The following is a 22,105-nucleotide window of genomic DNA, read 5'->3' as shown; positions in this document are numbered from 1 at the left end:
TGGAAATCAGATAAATGTAGAATAGTTCTCCGTGTCACAAATCTCACAAGACACATGAAACATGGATAGGCTATATTGTCCTGTATGTGTCGAGATTCCATTTGTCTGGAAGAAGTCCCCTCTTGACGAACCATTGCGAATCAATCATAAAATTGCGCTCTCGCTGTTGCCCTTCACTTACAATTAGTTATATATTCATACCCTAATTACATTAATGTCATGTGTTAAGTCCCCCCACATATAAAAAAAAAAAACTTTTTTTTTCTTCTGAGGAAAGGTCTGACATCACCCATTCATTTTATCAACATAATGACTCCGGAGATGTCTTGACTTAAAGTCCACACAGCTCTCGGTAGTGTATATCGGGGAGATCTGGGTTGCATCTTCTGAAGAAAGACGCATTTTTGTTACTCGTCTAAACCTTAAGGGGAGTTTTTAGCTTTTGGTCAGCGAGTGGTTCCTGGAAAACATCTGAATCGTTTTATAACCAAACACAGCTGCCGTGCCAGTGTATGTGTGTGTGCGTGACAGTGTGTATGCGTGTGTTCATCCGTATGTGGAAGAGGGAGAGAGAGTGAGGGTATCTGTTTGCTTCCCTTTCCAAAACGGAAAGAAAGAAAAAAGTTTGGAAGTCTTTTTCTCCCAGTAACTTTTTTAGGCATGAACGCCGAGACGTGCGTCTCATACTGCGATATGACATCCATGGATTCATATTATAGCCCCTCTGCACCGCAAGGTAGGGATCATCCGACGAACCCGTTTAGGACATTCCAAGTAAGTGACACCAAATACAGCCCCACTTTCCTGCCAAACAAAGGTCAGGCTTACGGAGAAAAGTCTCGGAGCCCATTCCAACAGGAGTGTCAGTCATTGGATGTCACCACTGGGGAAGGCACCTTTAACAAATACCACCTCTTCATGCAGAGGTCTTCTTGCAAAACCCCCCCCGAAGGAGGCAAACTGCACCAAGAAAGCGGACACAACGGAGCGCCCATTCCCTGCTATGGTAAGTAAAACCACAGTTCTGTTTCGAACGAACGGAGATTTCCCGTGTCCCGTATTGTTTACTCTTATGGAGAAACCGCATCAAATGACAACAGAAATTGTGCTTGTGTTCTGTATACACTGGTCGGTGTAAATATCTGTTCACTTGACTGACTATACCCCCAATTATGAGGGATGTTTTGAGTATTTTCTTAAAGTTGGGAACGTTATGCCTGTCTCCACATGCCTCTTAAACAGTTTCCTGTGAATTGAGAAATTCCTTCCAATAACCAAAACCGATAATAAAAGAAAAGAAATGGGTGAAGTAATCCCGTCTGCTATCATCCCGGGTGTTAGGATAATATCACTAATCGCATATGAACATTTGTCAATGCATGAGTCTTTACAAACTCAATGTGATGGACTTCACAACTTACTACCAATATTACGGCCACAACTATCCCCTGTAACACAATTACGAAGAGGCATAACCTTCCCGACTATCACGTTTTCCCTTTGGCGATTGAATTAAATTAGGCTATATTTAATGCGATAATCTGCATTACAATCCTTCATACTGAATCTGAATCGGACAATTGAATTATCACGTTTTCAAGCATGAAAAATATGGGAAATAGTTCATCAGCGGACCAATATTGTTATTATCCCTAGTCTCTTTACATCTATAGGCTACTTACTCAATATTGTCTCATGAGCAATAGATATTGGGGGAGTTTGCAAATGTTAAGAATCCATCGTTGACATACACACACCCACACACACACGTTTTGGCACCTATATGATATCAAGGTAAAGATAATCCAATTCTTGTAGAAAAGATTGCCCAAACTGATAGCCTGTGGTGAATTAGAGATTGTAACTAAAACATTGCTGATCAAACAGCCTGATTTTCTGAACTGAGAAAATAACACTGTAAAGTCCTCTAGCCTACAATAGCCTACGTGCACTCTGCAGAAACGTTGCATTAGCGTGACTTGGGTATTGGGTGACCTTATAGATGTTTGTATGACCATACAATAAAATATAACGGATCACAAGCTCTTAAGAAATATTTGTTTATTTTACAATGAAATACAAACTTTAACTTTGCAACTCGAAACCCACAGTTACGTTGCATTAAATTAATATGTAATGTGTAAAATGCCTACATGCAATTCTTAATTCTTAATAAGAAATAATAACCTCTACTGATTTACCGAACTATATCTTTATGTTGAAAATATTCTGCAGAGGTCTAACAAAGGGCACATCTTGAGCGCAGGAAAAATCCGCCCATGCTATAAATTTAACACAAATACCGCAAAATCCATCGCTTTCTCTAACCATCTGCGAGCAACTTGTGGGTGAGATAAAAACGCACGGACATACAGCGGCTTCTCAGATGATCAACTGGAGGGAAGCATCAAATACTGCGGTAAAAGCTCTATGGAACCTCTCTCAGGAGAGTGGCTACAAGTGCTAAGAATTTTTTTAGGAGTTATTACAAATTTCAAAAGTGATTCATTTGTTGTTTATGGTTGAGAAGTCAGTGACCAAAGCCAGATGATATTCGATACGTAGGCCATGAATCCTCAAGAAAATGGTTTACTTCAACAAGACTAAAGCAGTGCTAAAATTATAATAGAGGCAAAATATGCCTAAGACTTTCTGCCAAATAATTATGTCAGTCTCACGTTTCGAAGTCTCTATAAACCAATTGCGGCAGGTAGCCTAGTGATTAAAGCTTTGGGCCAGAAACCGAAAGGTTGCTGGATCGAGTTCCCGAGCGGACAAGGTTCTACCCCTGAACTAGGTTGTTAACCCGTCATTGTAAATACGAATTTGTTCTTAACTGACTTGTCTAGATAAAAAAGAGTAGTTAGCTCACTTCTAAAACATTTTCATTAAATGTGGCCCAATTCTGTCTCAGTTTTAGGCTACATTTAGATCAAAGATGTCCAACGTTCCTTCATTTAAACGCACATTCTTCAAATGTTTTATTACAAAAAGTAAGAGTGCATAGCCGATGATCGAACCACATGATAGTTTATTGAACGCTACAGGATAAGTAAAAATCCCCACAATTTCAATAATCCTTAATTAATCATGCTCGAAAATCAACCAAGCGATCTGTGAGGAAACGTAAGTATTTTTCCATCCATCTGTGTAATGTAGAAAATGTAAATGTATACCCATTACACCTGATTTATAACATCACAATAACATCCGTTTTCTGTTTTTCCGGATCAATAAATAGAGAAACAAAACCGACACTAAAGATGCATGCACAGTGAACGTATGGACACTGGACAGTGCTGCTAACACAAACAACATCCAAATTAAAAGCAAATGCCAGATTACTGAAATTATAGAATGAAATTAGAATATTTAACCATTTTCATCAATATAATAATATCAATTTGCACTGCTGTGCATGTGAACGGTTCGATTAATCGAAAGTATAGGCTTCACCAAACATGTTAATGAATCACGATTACAGATATTCTAATGAATATCTAGTGAAAACGACAGGAGTCCTGTCCTTCGTGAAAATGAGAAAATGGGGACACAACCAAAGAGGATATAACGAGTTGAGATGTCAATATAAAAGCGAAAGCACTGAATCACTGCTGTCAAGGAGAAGACATTGATCAATTGTCTGGTCTAGCGTGAGAAAAAAGTGCACATGAAGAAACTTCAGTTAAACTTTGCCATGCTGTTCTTACTATTGGCTAATGGCTACCATGATGAGGATCAGGATGATATTAATGAGGATAAAGATTATATTATTGTTGATGACTAGACTATCATCATCATAACAGTAATATTATTATTATTACATAATTAAGTATTTACAGCTGAGTTACGGAGGAGGGCTGGGCACTGAAAACATGCCACTAACGTGCCAGAATAGGATTTCTGTAAACCCTAATAAAAGCACGTAAACCAATCAGTCTTTTCCTCGCTACATAATTAGTTTAAACGGGTGACGTAACATAGCATAGCCATCAATATAAGATTTAATGATGGTCTGCTGTGCAGATGTTATCGAATCTCTTTGGTTTAATCAAATAACTTTAGACAACAACATACGAACACCAGACACTTGCTTTGTCAAGAGTATGCGACTGATTGATCACTGCTGGGAATCTATGGGAATACGACTACTACTACTACTAATAATAATAATAATAATATTAATAGTAGTTAAACAATAGTTAACCATATGAGCATATTATGATGAATCAGAAGTCATTTACCGTATGCACATCTTTATTATTCAAAAAGCAACAAGTTGCCTATTATATAGTCATTATATTGCTTCTAATATTTAGATAATTCTGAACAAGAAAATATTCACCTGAAATAAATGAGTAAATACTCTGATTCAAACTTGAACCCGTATGTGCAGTCTTTTCTCTATTGGTCATTTAAGCACATTACGCACGGGCGCCAAACGTGGTATGCCTATAACATTAAGCCTACAAGTTATTCAAGTTAAAAATAATATTCAGTTGTTCATATATTTAATTTCCAATCCTGTGTCATGGCCTTGCTTAACCTTTGGTACGTAATGACTCACAGGAGAGGCATGCGCAATATAGCGCGGAAAAGATCCGGCCTAGGCCTGCACATAAACCTGTAAGAAATTATGAAAATGCTCGGCATATACAAAGTCAACCAATGAAAACGAATAGACACGGACTGAAAATTGAATGATCGATTTGAAGGTGCGTTTGAATCACATAGGCCTATACTAAAAACCCAAACACATTGTCACACTTTCCTATCAACTCGGGGTCATATTTGCAATGGAATGCGTTTGTGTCCGGGGAATAGTTTTTATGTTCCGTAAACCTACCAGATCACATAATCACTCACGAGATCTTATTTAGGGTCACGTTTTAAAGACCCTAAACCTGGTCTTGGGAGCCTTATTGGTTTCGACCACAGGTATAAGTCATGGCAGGTAATTCAACGGAGACTTCGTGAGTTATTACTTCAATCAGGTTTAAGCAGGTAGGCTGAAATTCCTGGAGTCACAGTCTTTACAATATTTCCCGCTAGACACCGCGGGGTCCTTTGAAGATAATACCAGCGCTGTTTTCGGGAGATTTCAAGGGAGTTTGTTTCTTTTTGCGTTCAGCTGAACTTGCCAGTGACCTGTAGTCTACATAACGTCGTACACTCGGTAGATGTAAAGAAAATGATTGCCGCTGTTAATCCCAAACAAACCGCCATAAATAATACTTAGACTAATGATGCTGTCCTAATGTATCTTATTAAAGCAATAAGTGAGCCACTAAAAAGGAAGTTTACATATTTAATATTTTACAACAGATACCCTCAGGGCACATGTTTTGTTTTTGTCTTAGCACTACACAGTTGATTCAAATAACCAAGTCATCATCAAGCTTTGGTTATTTGAATCAGCTGTGTAGTGCGAGGACAAAAAAACAAAACTGCTCCGAGGGGAGGCCCAGGACCAAGTTGGTATCACAGACTGGCTGGGTAGACCGTGCACATTTTTACAGTGGAAGTCACCCTTGCAGCAGCCTTGCCTGACCACAGGTATGACTGACTCCTCGGATAGAGCGAGCGTTAAAGAGCAGGCAGGAACGTCTCAGCACTACAGGAGACCTCCACCATTAATGTGACTCAGATGTACATCAGCACTTCCCCCAGTTATTTTTATACATTCAAAGGCCAGCCCCCAGTAAGCACAGACAGTCCTTGAGTGTCCAAGAGGTGACTGGTTTGTGTAACCTTGCTAAACAAGTGCCGCATACAAATACACAACATGTCACCAATACAATATTTGTTTATGGGGTGGGTTGCAAGTGATTGAAAGGATTAGTGAATGATTTTGTGGACATTAACATGCTGTATGTACTGTGCTTGCAAATCTTTATGTACTGTAAGAGGAAGGAAGCAAATAGTTCGTGGCTGCAACTTAGAAATGAGGCAAAGGGAAATGTATTGTTTCGTCAACCAAAATGTAAAGGACAGCTAGAACCCTTTAGATTTTCATACAGATTTTCTAAGCCACCATTGAATTATGGTTAAAAAAAACTGTTGCTCCAAAAGAGTACAGGGTAACAAATGGCATGGTTTCAACCATTCCTCCATTCAAACCTCTTAAGATGAAACACTTTCTTCGGCCCATCAGTCCAGTTACATTGAGGTTCTCTCAGGTCCAGCAGCCCTGGACCAACAGTATGCTACTTCAGGGACAACATATACAAGGTCTGTGCATTAGCAGTAGGGGAGAGCAGTCCCTTTCCTAGCCGGGTCTACATGCAGTGATAAAAGCTTTTAGACTCCACTGGACTCCAGGCTCCATAAACCAGACTCCTCTCCGCCAGGTAATAGGATATTTAGGGCCTGGCTCTGAACATCTCAGGGAGAGTGGCCAAAATTCAACCTGATAAAATCTGACAACAGGTGGCCTTTACATTGGTGGATTGTGGTTTTTTAGAATATATAGTAGAATAGAATAAGATGTAATAACAGATTATTTCTTGACTTGGTTTGACACACACAAACAATGCACATTGTCAGAGATAGCTATCCTTGGCTTCTCTACAGTGTCTAAAGGGGTCAGTGTACCCACTGAGAACTTAACCTTCAAACTAGGAACATCAATCTCTTTGAATTTTTCTTGAAGCAACAGGAGTTTTCCTCTTATGGTGTTTGACTGTCCCCCCTGAGGACAGGACACAGAGACCTTTAACTCTGGTTTCCTTTCCTTTTTAGAAGAGCTGTACCCCAAAATTCTCCAGAGTGAATCGATCTAAAACCCCAAATAATCCAAACAGAAACGTACATTATATTTTCGCAACATTTGTAGTCAAGATCACTATTTACTTTAACATTCCAAGAGCTTTTCCATGAACTATTCATGAGCTATAGACGGAGAGAGGAAGAGCCTTTGTTGTGACATTACAAGCATTTGGTACATAGTTGCGGTTACAATCGTGTTTTCGTGTTATCGTGTTTTCACTCAAAGAGAGGGAGGATATAGGAGGTGTGAATCAACTGTCCTGTGAGATCCTTTCAATCTAGACTGAAGCCACCAACACCCCATCTGCTGCCCTTTCTCTCTCTACCGTCTTTAGTACAGCACAACCATTTGAGCCTTTCTTTCTGTCCTTCTGTGCTGATTGATATGAGCAGCGGGTAATAGAAACCAGCCATGGAAGTGCTGCGAAGCCTGGAGAACCAGGACACACTTCAGCAGGTTGCTGACATGACTAGAGGTGACAAGGACCTAGGATCATTTTACCAGTTAACTCGTATTTTGGCACAGCAATTTACATTAGGCTCAATCTTCCCGGCCGGAGTGCGACAGGGCTACATTGAACCTTGTACTCCAGGCCTTCTCTCAGCCCGGCAGTCAGATCCTCTGCTGTGTAACTACACCCTCCATAGTTGAGGCCCTCAGAGGATGCTTACTGATCAGACGTCCAGCACAAAGAATATCCCAGAAGATTAGAGTCAGAATATCACCTACTGTGTATACATTTTCTTAGACGTTATAGTACAGTAAAAAGTTAGCATGTCCATTGGCCTGGACAGTGGCACCCATCACAAGAACTGAAATTGTAAGCGTGTTGCTTTTTTCTATAAACTACCCATTGAATCACATCGGGGCGGCAGGGTCGCCTAGTGGTTAGAGCGTTGGGCTAGTAACTGGAAGGTTGCAAGTTCAAATCCCTGAGCTGACAAGGTACAAATCTGTCGTTCTGCCCCTGAACAGGCAGTTAACCCACTGTTCCTAGGCCGTCATTGAAAATAAGAATTTGTTCTTAACTGACTTGCCTAGTTAAATAAATAAATAATAATAAACATTATTTCACATGGTGTTTCCTAATGACAGAGTACTATGTAAGTTCACATGGGAGCTGATGTAAAGAATTTTAAGAAGCCTATATGAAATTATATATTATTTCACAAGCAGATGATAATTTTTGCTTAGTTACAAGTGATTAACAATTTGGACCACCAAGGACAATCTAGTGCTCTTTCCACATTGTATTTACTTCAATATAACAATGCTATTGTCAGAAGTGGAATCCACATGATGCTAAGAGGACAGTAACCAACCTGTCTTTTATTATGGCATTCCCGTGCACTCGTAAAATGTGTGTTTGCTTCATTGTGGTTTTTAACATCACCCGAGAGATTCAGACCTCACTGGGAAAGGAGGAGGGAACATAACGTCAACTGTTAGATAAACTGAGAGGATCTCACATTAAGAAGCCTTCCCCTCTCAAGGGGTCTCCCTCTGCACTCATTCAAATAACCTCAAATCTATTGGAACATGAAGTCTTTCTTTATTTTAGTCATTTTAGTACAGTACTGGTTAAAACCACAGCATACGCAGTCTAATATTATTTTGCATGAACTTTGCATTACACTGGGTATTATATCTCCAACACAACATACAGTGTTGTTACAGTTATTACTGTGTATTTACATGGGTATAAGAGCAGGGGAAAGTGTTTCCAGATATGCTAATAAGTTGGTTTCAGAAAGACAAATAGAGCTTTGTTCCTTCATCTTATGTGTAATTGTCTAACACTGTTTTGACCTTGTTTTAGAGCTAGCCAAACTGTGGAAAAGGCACTGAGTAGACCCTATCCCAGTCTCAGGCTAGTGGAGATCCTGCCATGCTCTAGGGCCTGAGAGAGACTCTCAGACAGATAAAGAACCTTGAAGAGAGAGGGGTGATTTATCAGTGTCTCAGGCTTTATGGATACGCTCCCATAGCAGTTGTTTTTTGGCGCAGCATGTGCACCTCACAGCAGCCTGATGGGATGAATCATCCCTCTCAGTGTTTGACTTCAAAGTGGACGCTTACCTATCAGATGCTCCCAAACTACTGTAGCTATAAGCTAGCCAGAGAGGTACTTATGGAACGTTCTCATCCGTTAGCTGAGGTTTTGTTTACGGCGTCAGGCATATGAGAGGGCAGCAGGGATATAAGAAAGGCATGGGCCTAGTGAGCACCAACTTAGGCTAACCTTGAACTGATTCAATGACTGCAATTGACACCATAGCCTACTCATACCACGGTGCTATTCGTAGTGGTGTCATGGTGCTCCTGACCAGGAACAAGATCGTTTCAGAAGGACGGGTTTATAAGAACTGCTGAGACTCGACTCCATCTGCCTTTGGGTAGGCGATTAGCTCTGGTTTTGCAAATGGCCGTGTAGGCAGAGGGCTTGCTAATAAGGCTCTCCCCATGCTAATGCCTTGTGGTGACACACTCACAGGCTGCAATAAAATGGATCAATGTCTCTCACATCACTTTTCATTCGTCATGGTGTAGGCATGATAAAGTTTACATCTCAACACACCAGTCAGTCTCTCCATACACTACCTGTGTTAGTTAGTGTGTCTGTCTTTATGTAACAGCCTCACAGCCAGTGGAACGAGCAGGAAGAGAGGACTTCACAGAGATGGCGGGACTTCAGAGCACAAAGCTTCCCATTATGATTCAATCCATATTTTAAGAAGGGAAAACAAACCAAATTAGAGTTACAAATAAATGCTTAGCAGAGAAAACAGCTTACACAAATTTCCTCTGCTTCCTGGGTCCAGTCAAAACAGGGATCTATCAAGCCTAGACTACACACACTTAATCTCTTTTATTTACGTTTTCTAATATTTTGGGATATTTTTTCAGGTTTGGGAATATTGTCATTAATCGCTCTCAGTCACCGCAGGGTGTCTAATTTATAGTGTTTCTTTTAAATGCTGTGAGCTGACCCTAGCCAACCTTTTCAATAAAGAGACTGGGGAGGCGACCTGTCGCTTTACTGCCAGTTAAATTACACTTTGATGTTCCCTTCTCATTTTTTGACAGCGACTTAACGTCTGTCCCCAGTGAAGGTCTGACCCTTGCTAACTTTAAGGGGTCCAGCACGGATATCCAAGGGCAGGAACTATAGTCATTTACCCCTCATAGCATAGCTGCTATGATGATCATATCTATTACTCTAACGTAACCATCTTTTTTCTTATTTTGACATTTTCTGTGGACACAACTTTTTAAACGACTTACAGTGCAGAATATAAAATTACGTTTGAAGACATTTTTTTGTGGGGAAATGTAGACGCTATTAAAAAGGGTTTTACAAGACCCTGTGTTGCTCTGCAGGCAGGTGTGAATACGGTTAGGGTTAAACTGCCAATTAGTTCTCTGGTTTAACCTCACCCCTCTTCTCTCTCACCCACTGATGAACTCTGCTTTCAGACCCTCTTGGTTTCAGCTTGGTCAGATCTGGACTGATTTAGAAGAGTATTCTGTTTCCTTGACATTGTAAAGAATAATATGAAGATTTCAGTTCCGAACTATCCTGTACTTGGACACAGCCACAGTTTTGTATCACATCTCATTATTTCTTACTTTAAACAAACATACAAATAGCATAAGACAGCAGTTATACAACTGGAAGGGACCAGGGAAGATATTTCAATTTTAGATCACAGCAGTTGTACAGTCACTGTAGACTTGGTATGTCAGATCCCTAACAGGGTTGGGGCAGACAAAGAACAATGGGCTCCAGACGTGCCTCTCTCCGTCAGAGAGCTGTAATTGGAACTGATGTGGAATCTTGGATCCAAAGTAAAAAAGAAAAAAAAAATCAGTGAACACTGCTGTAGAGCAGATTCCTCTAAATGGGAAACACGCTATGAGGTTTTAGCAGAAGGGACTGAGGAGTTTATTGTCTGCTTGCTTCCAAGTGTTGTATCAGGGATGCTGAGCCTTAGATCTGTATAACAGGTGAAAGGTGAAAATGAGAGGGTAACCACTGATAAATTACAGCAGCATGTCAGAACATATCCTGTCATAGAGACAGAAGTGTCTTTGCTTTATACAGTATATAACGTATCATACTTTCACTAAGCCCAAATATGATTGTTAATCCGATCAGCTACGGTGAAAGTGTCTGAGTATCAGTTATCTTCAGGAAAATCCACCATGATGCTAATTGGAAATGTCTGCCTGCCCAATCAGTGATCATGACATGTAGTGAGGAATGCCACTCTGACATTGCTCATCCTAATATTCATACATTCCTTAATTCCATTATTTTACTTTTAGGTTGTGTGTATTGTGTGTATTGTTGTGAATTGTTAGATATTACTGCACTGTTGGAGCTAGAAACACAAGCATTTTGCTACACCCGCAATAACATCTGCTAAACATGTGTATGTGACAAATACAATTTGATTTGATTTAATGATGCTGTATTTCTGAAATACTTTAGTGATGACTACTTTTAGTGATGACTGATAAGCTCTTTACCTCCATAGTTGAGATGGCAAAAATATTACCTCTGCTATTTCAGAAGGACCTCTCCATGCCAATTACTCTCAGTGGGCTTCTTCCTACAGGCATATCTCCTTCTATCCGTAACTTTTACTAACTCAACTCTGTTAACAGGAAGAAACAATTCAACATTAGCCTTTAATGGCTGTGTTCACTCAGGGCTCCCTCCACTGCATGGGTATCCTGACTGACATTATTTGCAGTAAGACTTTCTCATGTTCCTCATCCATATGGCCCAGCCCCCGGGAGGGCCCACTGCTGTTCACCTTGGGCAGTGGAGAATGCCTTGCCTCGCAGCCACGGTCCAGCGCACGAATAACAAGCGGGAGATTGTCACAATACCCTGCGCCTGCCAAAAACCATCAATGACACAGGGCATAAACAAGAGTCTTTGATCAGCAGAGAGCCCTTGATTTCAAAAAGCCTGACAGTCTTGCCTTGTTGGGACCATCGGTGCAAGGGCATATGATGAGGGAATAACTAGAAATGATTTACATTTAGGTTGAGCTAGCTCATCTCAGGCTTAACAGGATGTGTCAGTCCTGGGCAGGCAGCAGGCAATGTGGGAGCCATTATACCCCTGGCCAGGGCCCGGGCCCCAGTAGATGCTGCCTGCCTGACAGTCCACAGTGGCCAGAGTGCTCGGCAGCAGCGTGGAGAAGGCAAACTGACACAGCCAGAGAGAATGAGCATGCTGCTGAGACGGCTCAAATCAGACGCTCACAATTATTTACCAACACCAGGAGTCATATTTTTCCTCATAACCAACTCCGAGGGAAAAGCTCTAACTTACAGTATGACAATAACAGACAGAATGAGAGTTGGAGGTTTTGAGAATCAGACAGGTGAAACATAACAGTGCAGCAGTGATTGGTATAAGTGAACAACTATATTACAATGTTATGGTAGGAAGAGGGGCTTTCCCTAAGTGTGGCCCCTGCAGTAAACAAATCCTACAGCAAGGCTTATATTTCTTATGGTGTCATTGACTGTTATGCGTCTCCCTTTACTCAAGTCCTTGAAAGGTGTGTAGGGCGGGGGACCGAGGGTGTGTGTATCATCAGATGAGCTATCAGGTCCCCTCACCTTGCAGCACATTACCCAACAAGGCTCTGTGTGGAGGTCCGGAGGGCATGCTTCCCTGCTGTGTTGAAAGCAGTACGCACACCAGAAGCTCACATGCACACCTACACCCCCTGGCTCTAACTTGACAAGGCTTTACCCCAGCCTCAGATAAGAAATGAGCACATCCCAACCCTGGGCTCCCTAAAATAACTCCCTGTCTCTTAGAGCTAAGCTAAACAGAGGGGAGCGTAGTGCCTGGACTCACCACTAGACCGAGCCAGAGGGGACGTCACCAAGCAGAGGGGTTGAGAAGCAGATGTGAGGTTTGGCTTGGACCCCAAACCATATGCTATACCCCCTTGAACAGCCTAGAGCCCAAGGGGAAGGGTTTGCAGTTCATATGAGTGAGTATGACAACACATTGCCTTCCCAGGACCCCAAACAGACCCCTTAATAGAAGCCGTAATGGAGAGAGTTTAATGATCCACAGGCAGGGAGGGCAGTAAGGGCACAGAGGATTGGCACTGTAGTGGAATAATGAACGAACGGCACACTGGCACAAACAGCATCATGGGAATTTATGATCAGTAGGCTGACTGAGGTTTCACGGATAGGCTGCTGTGTGTGTTTCCCCTCGCTACAAATTAACGTCCAGCAAATTGTCACTGACACTCTTGTTGCCGGGTTAGTTTAGTCTCGTTAGTAAGTGAGCTTCAGCTTGCAGCCACACCACAGACCACGCGTCTGTGTTAAAGGCCTGAGTTCCCCCAGCGTAAGACCTGACTCCAACCCCAACCATACTGAGAGAGAGAGACGTGAAAACCTGTAATTTTCTACTATTCTGCAATTACTGCCTGCCAGGGTGTCTGTTTCCATGATTTATGAGCAGCAGTATGGGGGGAGTGTTCTGGGAGTCACACAGCTTACACCCCCACTCCTAACCACACCATGAACCAGAGTCCAGACCTAGAACTAACTGGCCAGGGAGCTTTCAGAGAACAACATGCTGCAAGAGTCATTTGGTGCTTGTGCTAGTGCTATATAATGCTGTAAACACAGTCTAAATTAGTTTTCTGTTGCACATCAGTCCCAAAACACAGGGTGTCAATAATAACCACATCCATAATAATTGAGCACAGTACGAGATATATTGTGTTCTAACACCTTCCTTCTCTCATCCTCTCTCCAGGTAAAGACAGCTCAGGACTGACAGACTCTGACCTGACCCCGAACTCTGACCCCTCTGGTATGGACGGCAGCTACCTGAGTGTGAAGGATCAAGGCGTGAAGGGCCCCTCGGACCGACCAGGCTCGGACATGGCCGGCCCCATGGACAAGGGCGAGGGTGAGAGCAACAAGGGCAAGAAGAGGCGTAACCGCACCACCTTCACCAGCTACCAACTGGAGGAGCTGGAGAAGGTCTTCCAGAAGACCCACTACCCAGATGTGTACGCCCGCGAGCAGCTGGCCCTCCGGACTGACCTGACTGAGGCCCGGGTACAGGTAAGACTGGCTCAGCTGAGAGGAGCTCTACTGCTAACCGCTACTTACACAGGTCCTGTGAAGATCTGGGACTTCAGTCTAGCAGTATCACTTTCATCACACATCAATAACAGTTATGATCACCATTATAAACAGAAGCACAATTGGTAGAGGTCTATACTTGAGCATCCTTTACTGGCCAAACAGGAACAAGGACCGCTATCTCGAATCAGATGGCGGCTGTTAGTTACTGAAAGGACTTGAACAGAAACAGGACAAAGCCAATGACTTGGAGACTGTGGATAGAACCACATTAATCCCTCAACATCTGTGGCTTTGGAGAGATAACGTCACCAAGCCACCAGGGTGAGAGTGAGATTTATTTGGCAATGTGGGAGTAGGGGCCAATGCAGGGCAGGGGCCCCCAAGGGGCTGAGGATGAAGCTGGGCCTCATATATTCACTGTCAAGAGAGCAGACTTTCATCCACATATGAGGAGACACGCTTGATTCTGCTCAGCTCCAAACCCTAGCCTGCACCTGAACCCCTGGACTTCTGAACCTCTGAACTGAGCTCTGCAAGTGGCTAACCAGGCCGGGGATACAAACATACAACCTTCCTGTGACCTTTGATTTACATATAATCCGTCCATGACTACTGCCACATTCCACCATTGGTGGATAGATGATGAGACTCCCCTCGTTCGGATCACAGACACAGACAGACACAGACACACACACACACACACACACACACACACACACACACACACACACACACACACACACACACACACACACACACACACACACACACACACACACACACACACACACACACACACACACACACACACACACACACACACACACACACACACACACACACACAGACACACACGTACACACATGTGTACACACACAAAGTCTACCAAATGCCCTTGGATTCATTGTGTTTTTCTTTCATTAACATCCTGTTCAGGAAGAATGTGTCCCTCCTGTGGTTTCGGGGGTAGGTGTGAAAACCTTCCCCTGAGTCTCTGGTAAGTTGTGAGGTTCGCAGCAGCCATCATGCACTATTCCATAGGAAACATGCCACGATATACAGTACAATACCAACACAAATATCTGTAAATACAAACGTCATGTGAAAGTAAAGAGAGCAAGTGCTCTGTGAAAGAGTCTGAGGGATGAGATCAGGCTGAATATTTATATGACGTGCTGGCGCAGTGGCCAGAAACCCCTCACAGTGAAACCCAGGAAGTCCCTGAAGCCAGAGGGTTGTAATTCAGCCTAGAGCGCTCTCTCTCTCTCTCTCTCTCTCTCTAATATGTCTCTCTAATATGGTCATACATTGAGCAGGAGGTTAGGAAGTGCAGCTCAGTTTCCACCTCATTTTGTGGGCAGTGAGCACATAGCCTGTCTTCTCTTGAGAGCCATGTCTGCCTACGGCGGCCTTTCTCAATAGCAAGGCTATGCTCACTGAGTCTGTACATAGTCAAAGCTTTCCTTAATTTTGGGTCAGTCACGGTGGTCAGGTATTCTGCCGCTGTGTACTCTCTGTGTAGGGCCAAATAGCATTCTAGTTTGCTCTGTTTTTTTGTAAATTTTTTCCAATGTGTCAAGTAATTATCTTTTTGTTTTCTCATGATTTGGTTGGGTCTAATTGTGCTGCTGTCCTGGGGCGCTGTAGGGTGTGTTTGTGTTTGTGAACAGAGCCCCAGGACCAGCTTGCTTAGGGGACTCTTCTCCAGGTTCATCTCTCTGTAGGTGATGGCTTTGTTGTGGAAGGTTTGGGATTCGCTTCCTTTTAAGTGGTTATAGAATTTAACAGCTCTTTTCTGGATTTTGATAATTAGTGGGTATTGGCCTAATTCTGTTCTGCATGCATTATTTGGTGTTCTACGTTGTACACGGAGGATATTTTTGCAGAATTCTGCGTGCAGAGTCTCAATTTGGTGTTTGTCCCATTTTGTGAAGTCTTGGTTGGTGAGCGGACCCCAGACCTCACAACCATAAAGAGCAATGGGCTCTATGACTGATTCAAGCATTTTTAGCCAAATCCTAATTGGTATGTTGAAATTTATGTTCCTTTTGATGGCATAGAATGCCCTTCTTGCCTTGTCTCTCAGATTGTTCACAGCTTTGTGGAAGTTACCTGTGGCGCTGATGTTTAGGCCAAGGTATGTATAGTTTTTTGTGTGCTCTAGGGCAACAGTGTCTAGATGGAATTTGTATTTGTGGTCCTGGTGACTGGACCTTTTTTGGAACACCATTATTTTGGTCTTACTGAGATTTACTGTTAGGGCCCAGGTCTGACAGTGCTGCTGTAGGCCCTCCTTGGTTGGTGACAGAAGCACCAGATCATCAGCAAACAGCAGACATTTGACTTCGGATTCTAGTAGGGTGAGGCCGGGTGCTGCAGACTTTTCTAGTGCCCGCGCCAATTCGTTGATATATATGTTGAAGAAGGTGGGGCTTAAGCTGCATCCCTGTCTCACCCTATATATATATATATATATATATATATATATATATATATATATATATAGAGAGAGAGAGAGAGAGAGAGAGAGAGAGAGAGAGAGAGAGATAGAGAGAAAGAGGGGTAGTTCAGCTTGGCCCTTTACCGCCTAAGCTCTCCCACTGACCCTCTTAAACCATTCAAGTTAAAAAGATAAAAGACACAAGATGACTTGTCAGTCAAAGAACTGGAATTTCCGCTCTTTACTTAGAAAAAAAGGAGCTTCACACTTCATGAATTCTGCATCTAAAGTGGACAAACTGTTCAACTAAATCCACAAGAATTTGTCCTGCTGAAAAGCTCATAGTACTGTGGGTTTTTGTCAATTGGAATTCCACTGAGGTTTCACTTTTGTGGTTGTCAATAGATTTCCAAATTAACTAAGGCAGTGTTTTTCAGATTGTAACTGAAATACCCTCTCTTTAGTCCACTTAACGGGACAGAACAAGAGGAGCTTGTAAACTTGCCTGACTATAAACGTTAGCCAGAGAAAGTTTGTTTTTTCTGTCTACTGGTTTCAAAGGGAGGAAGTCGGTTGAGCTCTGAGTCATCTGTACTCCAGATACATCTACAGGTCACAGGTCAAGGGTTTCAATAACATCACGTCTCTCAGACTACCTTGCTGTCAGTCCACAGCTCTGAGGCTGCTGAACGTTGTTTGACATGGGGAGTATATAATGCAACATGAAATGCCAATATGAGTTAAGGACCAAACTACAGACCTTAGTTAAGATAAAACAGGACAGCCACCCATCAATAAGCATAATAACAAATAATATAAATATGATATTAGATGTTGTGCTCACAGCTGGGTAACTATACAAATTAGAAATACTTAGTCATTGTGTACCACCATTGTGTACTATTTGCAGGTCCATTTGAGCCTTGCTGTAGTATGGAAACAGCAGTGACAGATGATCAATCCTCAAAGCTGGTCTCTGACTTCAAAGTGGCTGCATCCCCATGCAGCTTCCCTGCCAGGACAGTTTGGCATTTCTGTGTTCTTTCTCTCTGTGCTGGAACATAACTAAAGCCTCATAGTAAGTCTCTAAGCTACTTTAGCTGTCAACGTCTTTACCAATTACTGTCACTACCCAGTGAGCACAACACAAACACTTAGTTCTGCGGAACAGACCTTGTCTAGGGAGAAGTCGGACAGAAAGCACCACCAAACCGTATCTGTTGGTAGATAGATACTTACTGTCCGAACATGATCAACAACTCTACTGGTGGATCACTGTCAAAAGACACAAAGGGAGAAGGTGCAGGTGAACCAAGGAGTGAGTCCATCCAACTATCATACTGTATTCTTTGCAATCTCTTCTCCACATAATTTAGCATTGTAGTTGAAGAGGGGCTTCATGGGCAATAGAAGCTAGTGACTATTTGGGTTGTATGAGACTGTTGAAAGAAAGACATGAAGACAGAGAGAGAAGGAAAGAGACAGATAACAGCAGTGAGAGGAGAGGAGAGGAGAGGAGAGGAGAGGAGAGGAGAGGAGAGGAGAGGAGAGGAGAGGAGAGGAGAGGAGAGGAGAGGAGAGGAGAGGAGAGGAGAGGAGAGGAGAGGAGAGGAGGGAGGGAGCGTCGCTGTCCTTCTCGCTTATCTGTGTGGCTCCTCTGGGCTGGAGGGGGGAGCATCGGAAAGCCAGGGGTTTAGGTGTCAGGAAATTAAACATAAAATGAAAACAAGCTCTGGTTTGAACATTCTCCCATGTCACTTTTCAATTTCCCAAATTCCCTACTCAGATTTATAAAGGGAGGAAGAGTGTGAGTGAGTGAGTGAAAGAATAAATGACAAAGGAGAGAGAGAAATCATGTCAGGGGTGCAGAAAGAAAAAGGGGGAATAATTGGCTAGTTATTGTGCTCTCTCACAAAAATGCTGTGATACCATGTCCTGCCCATATATTCCCTGTATCAGTGTAATCAGTGAGTAAAGCTTTCTAAAGAGACGATGTGAAGCTGAGGGACAGTGCTCTCTGTGCATGTGCCTTGACATAAAGTGCAATCAGAGTCAGGCTGATATCAGGTTACCCAGCTCTGAGATAGGTCCTATGACGTTGTGTGGGGGAGGGCGCCAGGCCTAAGTCCATCTGAGACCGACTCTATTCAGATCACTTTCACCAGCTTTGATGGAAATTTAAACACAATAATGCTTTCAATAAACAACCGTTTTAGGCTCAGATGTCAAAGGTAATTACAGCACACTTTTGTCATGAGAAAATTGCCCCGTTCCTGTCAGAAGACAAAGAAAGGGAGGGAAGGGTCTGTGAACGTTTTGTTTTGAGTACTCAAGTAGAGACCTCCTCTCCACATTGTCTGTATTAGAGACCTAGAGATCCTTTCTCCTCTCCTCTCTAATTGCCCACCCGCCCAGGGAATCAGACCAGCGGATTTATTACTTCACCCTATTTTTAATTATACCTCTGAAAGTGTGTGTGTGTGTGTGTGTGTGTGTGTGTACGCATGTGTATGTGTGTACTTGGTTGCAGAGAGGGAAAATTGTATGGCAGTGGCTGTGTAAACCACAAACTGATTGACCAAAGGCTCATCCTCAGAACCAAGATCAAACTCAAAGGGGGGCTCCCCCTTTGAATAGGCCTCCACTTCACGAATCAATAAATACAGTAGATGGAGTTAATCTGAGAGTCAGATGGATCACAGGGAAAGGAATTTCTGGCTGCTTTTGAGACTATAAGCTTAAGAATAGTTTGCTTTATCTACAGAGCAGCACATACTTTCACTTTTTTCCACGGAGAGTTTCGGCACATTGATGTCTGTGCAGATAGAACAGTCACTTTGGCTGTGATCCTCAGAACCCTTTTTCCATACAGAAAACAATAGTGTTGTTTGTATCTATCAGAAAGGCATTCTCCTGAGAAGTGGTGGAAAGTTTAATGCTTCAGTCTTACTGGGTCCAGTACTACCTCCGCCCCGGCCCCCACTAACTCCCCCACTCCCCCATCTCCCCTCCACATCTCCCCCTCCATCCCAACCTCCTGCTGCTGATGGCGCTGATAGGAGGGGAACTCAGAGGAGGCCTTCACAAGGCCTGTCAACTCCCCCAGATGTCAAACTCCAGCCAGGTCTCTGCTTTCTCTGAGAGAGGGAGACCGTAAAAAATAAGCCATGCACACAGGCCCAGGCCCAGGGCTGAGGGGCAGAGTCCCCTTCTCTGTGATTCCCCTGCCAGGCCAACCCTGGAGGTCCCTGGACTGTTTCTCAGGTGCCTGACCATGCTGCTGTACAGTGCTTGCTCACAGTTCACCCAGCCTCACTGAGCCCCAGGCTTGAGAGACACATGGCAGTCTCTTTCCTCCCCTTACAGCCAAAAGACACAGAACAGCACCACATTTATAATCACAACAGTGTTTGTGCAAGTTATGTGCTTTGTGTATTATACTGTAGGCCTACATATTATTTTAGTTCTATTGGATGTTCAGGGAAAAAATGTATGACTGACTATATTCTTCTTTCAATTTTGAACTATGCTCAAAATGTTTTACTATATATATCTATGGATCTTATGTGACTATGTGACTCAGTCCTGACCTTTGCCCAGCAGGTGTGGTTCCAGAATCGCCGAGCCAAATGGAGGAAGAGGGAGCGCTTTGGTCAGATGCAGCAGGTCAGGACACACTTCTCCACGGCATACGAGCTGCCTCTTCTAGCCAGACCTGAGAACTATGCACAGGTAATAATTATAATAAATAATACATTAATTCAATGTATTTACAGTTGAAGTCGGAAGTTTACGTACACTTAGGTTGGAATCATTAAAACTCGTTTTTCAACCACTCCACAAATTTCTTGTTAACAAACTAGTTTTGGCAAGTTGGTTAGGACATCTGCTTTGTGCATGACACAAGTCATTTTTCCAACAATTGTTTACAGACAGATTATTTCACTTATAATTAATTGTATCACAATTCCAGTGGGTCAGAAGTGTACATACACTAAATTCCAGAAAATTATGTCATGGCTTTAGAAGCTTCTGATTGGCTAATTGACAACATTTGAGTCAATTGGAGGTGTACCTGTAGATGTAATTCAAGATCAACCTTCAAATTCAGTGCCTCTTTGCTTGACATCATGGGAAAATCAAAAGAAATCAGCCAAGACCTCAGAAAATAATTGTAGACCTCCACAAGTCTGGTTCATCCTTGGGAGCAATTTCCAAATGCCTGAAGGTACCACATTCATCTGTACAAACAATAGTATGCAAGTATAAACACCATGGGACCACGCAGCCGTCATACCGCTCAAGAAGGAGACATGTTCTGTGAACGTACTTTGGTGTGAAAAGTGCAAATCAATCCCAGAACAACAGCAAAGGACCTTGTGAAGATGCTGGAGGAAACAGGTACAAAAGTATCTATATCCACAGTAAAACGAGTCCTATATCGACATAATCTGAAAGGCCGCTCAGCAAGGAAGAAGCCCCTGCTCCATAACCGCCATAAAATATCCAGACCACAGTTTGCAAATGCACATGATTGTACTTTTTGGAGGAATGTCCTCTGGTCTGATGAAACAAAAATAGAACTGTTTGGCCATAATGACCATTGTTATGTTTGGAGGAAAAGGGGGAGGCTTGCGAGCCGAAGAATACCATCCCAACCATGAAGCACGGGAGTGGCAGCATCATTTTGTGGGGTGCTTTGCTGCAGGAGGGACTGGTGCACTTCACAAAATAGATGGCATCACGAGGACAGAAAATGATGTGGATATATTGAAGCAACATCTCAAGACATCAGTCAGGAAGTTAAAGCTTGGTCCAAATGGGTCTTCCAAATGGACAATGACCCCAAGCATACTTCCAAAGTTGTGGCAAAATGGCTTAAGGACAACAAAGTCAAGGTATTGGAGTGGCCATCACAAAGCCCTGACCTCAATCCTATAGAACATTTGTGGGCAGAACTGAAAAAGTGTAGGCGAGCAAGCAGGCCTACAAACCTGACTCAGTTACACCAGCTCTTTCAGGAGGAATGAGCCAAAATTCACAGGAAGCATGTGGAAGGCTACATGAAATGTTTGACCCCAGTTAAACAATTTAAATGCAATGCTACCAAATAGTAATTGAGTGTATGTAAACTTCTGACCCACTGGGAATGGGATGAAAGAAATAAAAGCTGAAATAAATCATTCTCTCTATTATTCATTTCACATTTCACATTCTTACAATAAAGTGGTGATTCTAACTGACCTAAGACAGGGAATTTTTACTTGGATTAAATGTCAGGAATTGTGTAAAACTGAGTTCAAATGTATTTGGCTAAGGTGTATGTAAACTTCCGATTTCAACTATATATAGCGTTTTTTCAAATGCTCAAACAAAATGCTTACATAGTAAGGAGGAAACTCTCCTCAACCTCCACCAATGAGTGGCACCTACTTGGATGAAACACAGCAACCGTTTGTGCCAAAACGCTCACCAGCCATCAGCTGTCATGGTGGAGAGGTGAGGTAGGTCTTGGAGGAGCAGAGAGTGGGGTTACTTACATCTCCTGGGTGTTACAGACAAATGATTTGAGAAAGCAGTTCAAGCTGAGGGGGAGGCCTTTCTCTGTGATACATAGACAGATCAGCAGGCCCAGATGAGGCAGCTCCCCTTCCTGTTCTCTCTTCTCTCTGTCTGCCCCCTAGAGAGTGAGGTCAGGCTGGCTCCAGTGACAGGCCAGACACACCCTCACATAGACCCAGAGAACC

General features: G+C 42.8%; 1 protein-coding gene across 1 annotated transcript in view; it reads left to right on the top strand.

Annotated features, from left to right (window-relative positions):
- Positions 1-383: 383 nt before the first annotated feature.
- Positions 384-22,105, top strand: part of LOC109873167 (homeobox protein aristaless-like 4) — a 27,392-nt gene continuing 5,670 nt past the window's right edge. Inside the window, exons 1-3 of the mRNA XM_031813325.1 lie at positions 384-1,006; positions 13,581-13,894; positions 19,962-20,090. Coding sequence (XP_031669185.1) covers positions 661-1,006; positions 13,581-13,894; positions 19,962-20,090 — 789 coding nt within the window. The 5' untranslated portion in view covers positions 384-660. The remainder of the gene's footprint in view (positions 1,007-13,580; positions 13,895-19,961; positions 20,091-22,105) is intronic.

Source organism: Oncorhynchus kisutch, linkage group LG3 (genome assembly GCF_002021735.2).
Source record: "Oncorhynchus kisutch isolate 150728-3 linkage group LG3, Okis_V2, whole genome shotgun sequence".
Taxonomy (NCBI): domain Eukaryota; kingdom Metazoa; phylum Chordata; class Actinopteri; order Salmoniformes; family Salmonidae; genus Oncorhynchus; species Oncorhynchus kisutch.
The sequence above is the reverse complement of the archived record's forward strand: the minus strand, read 5'-3'. Positions and strand labels throughout refer to the sequence as shown.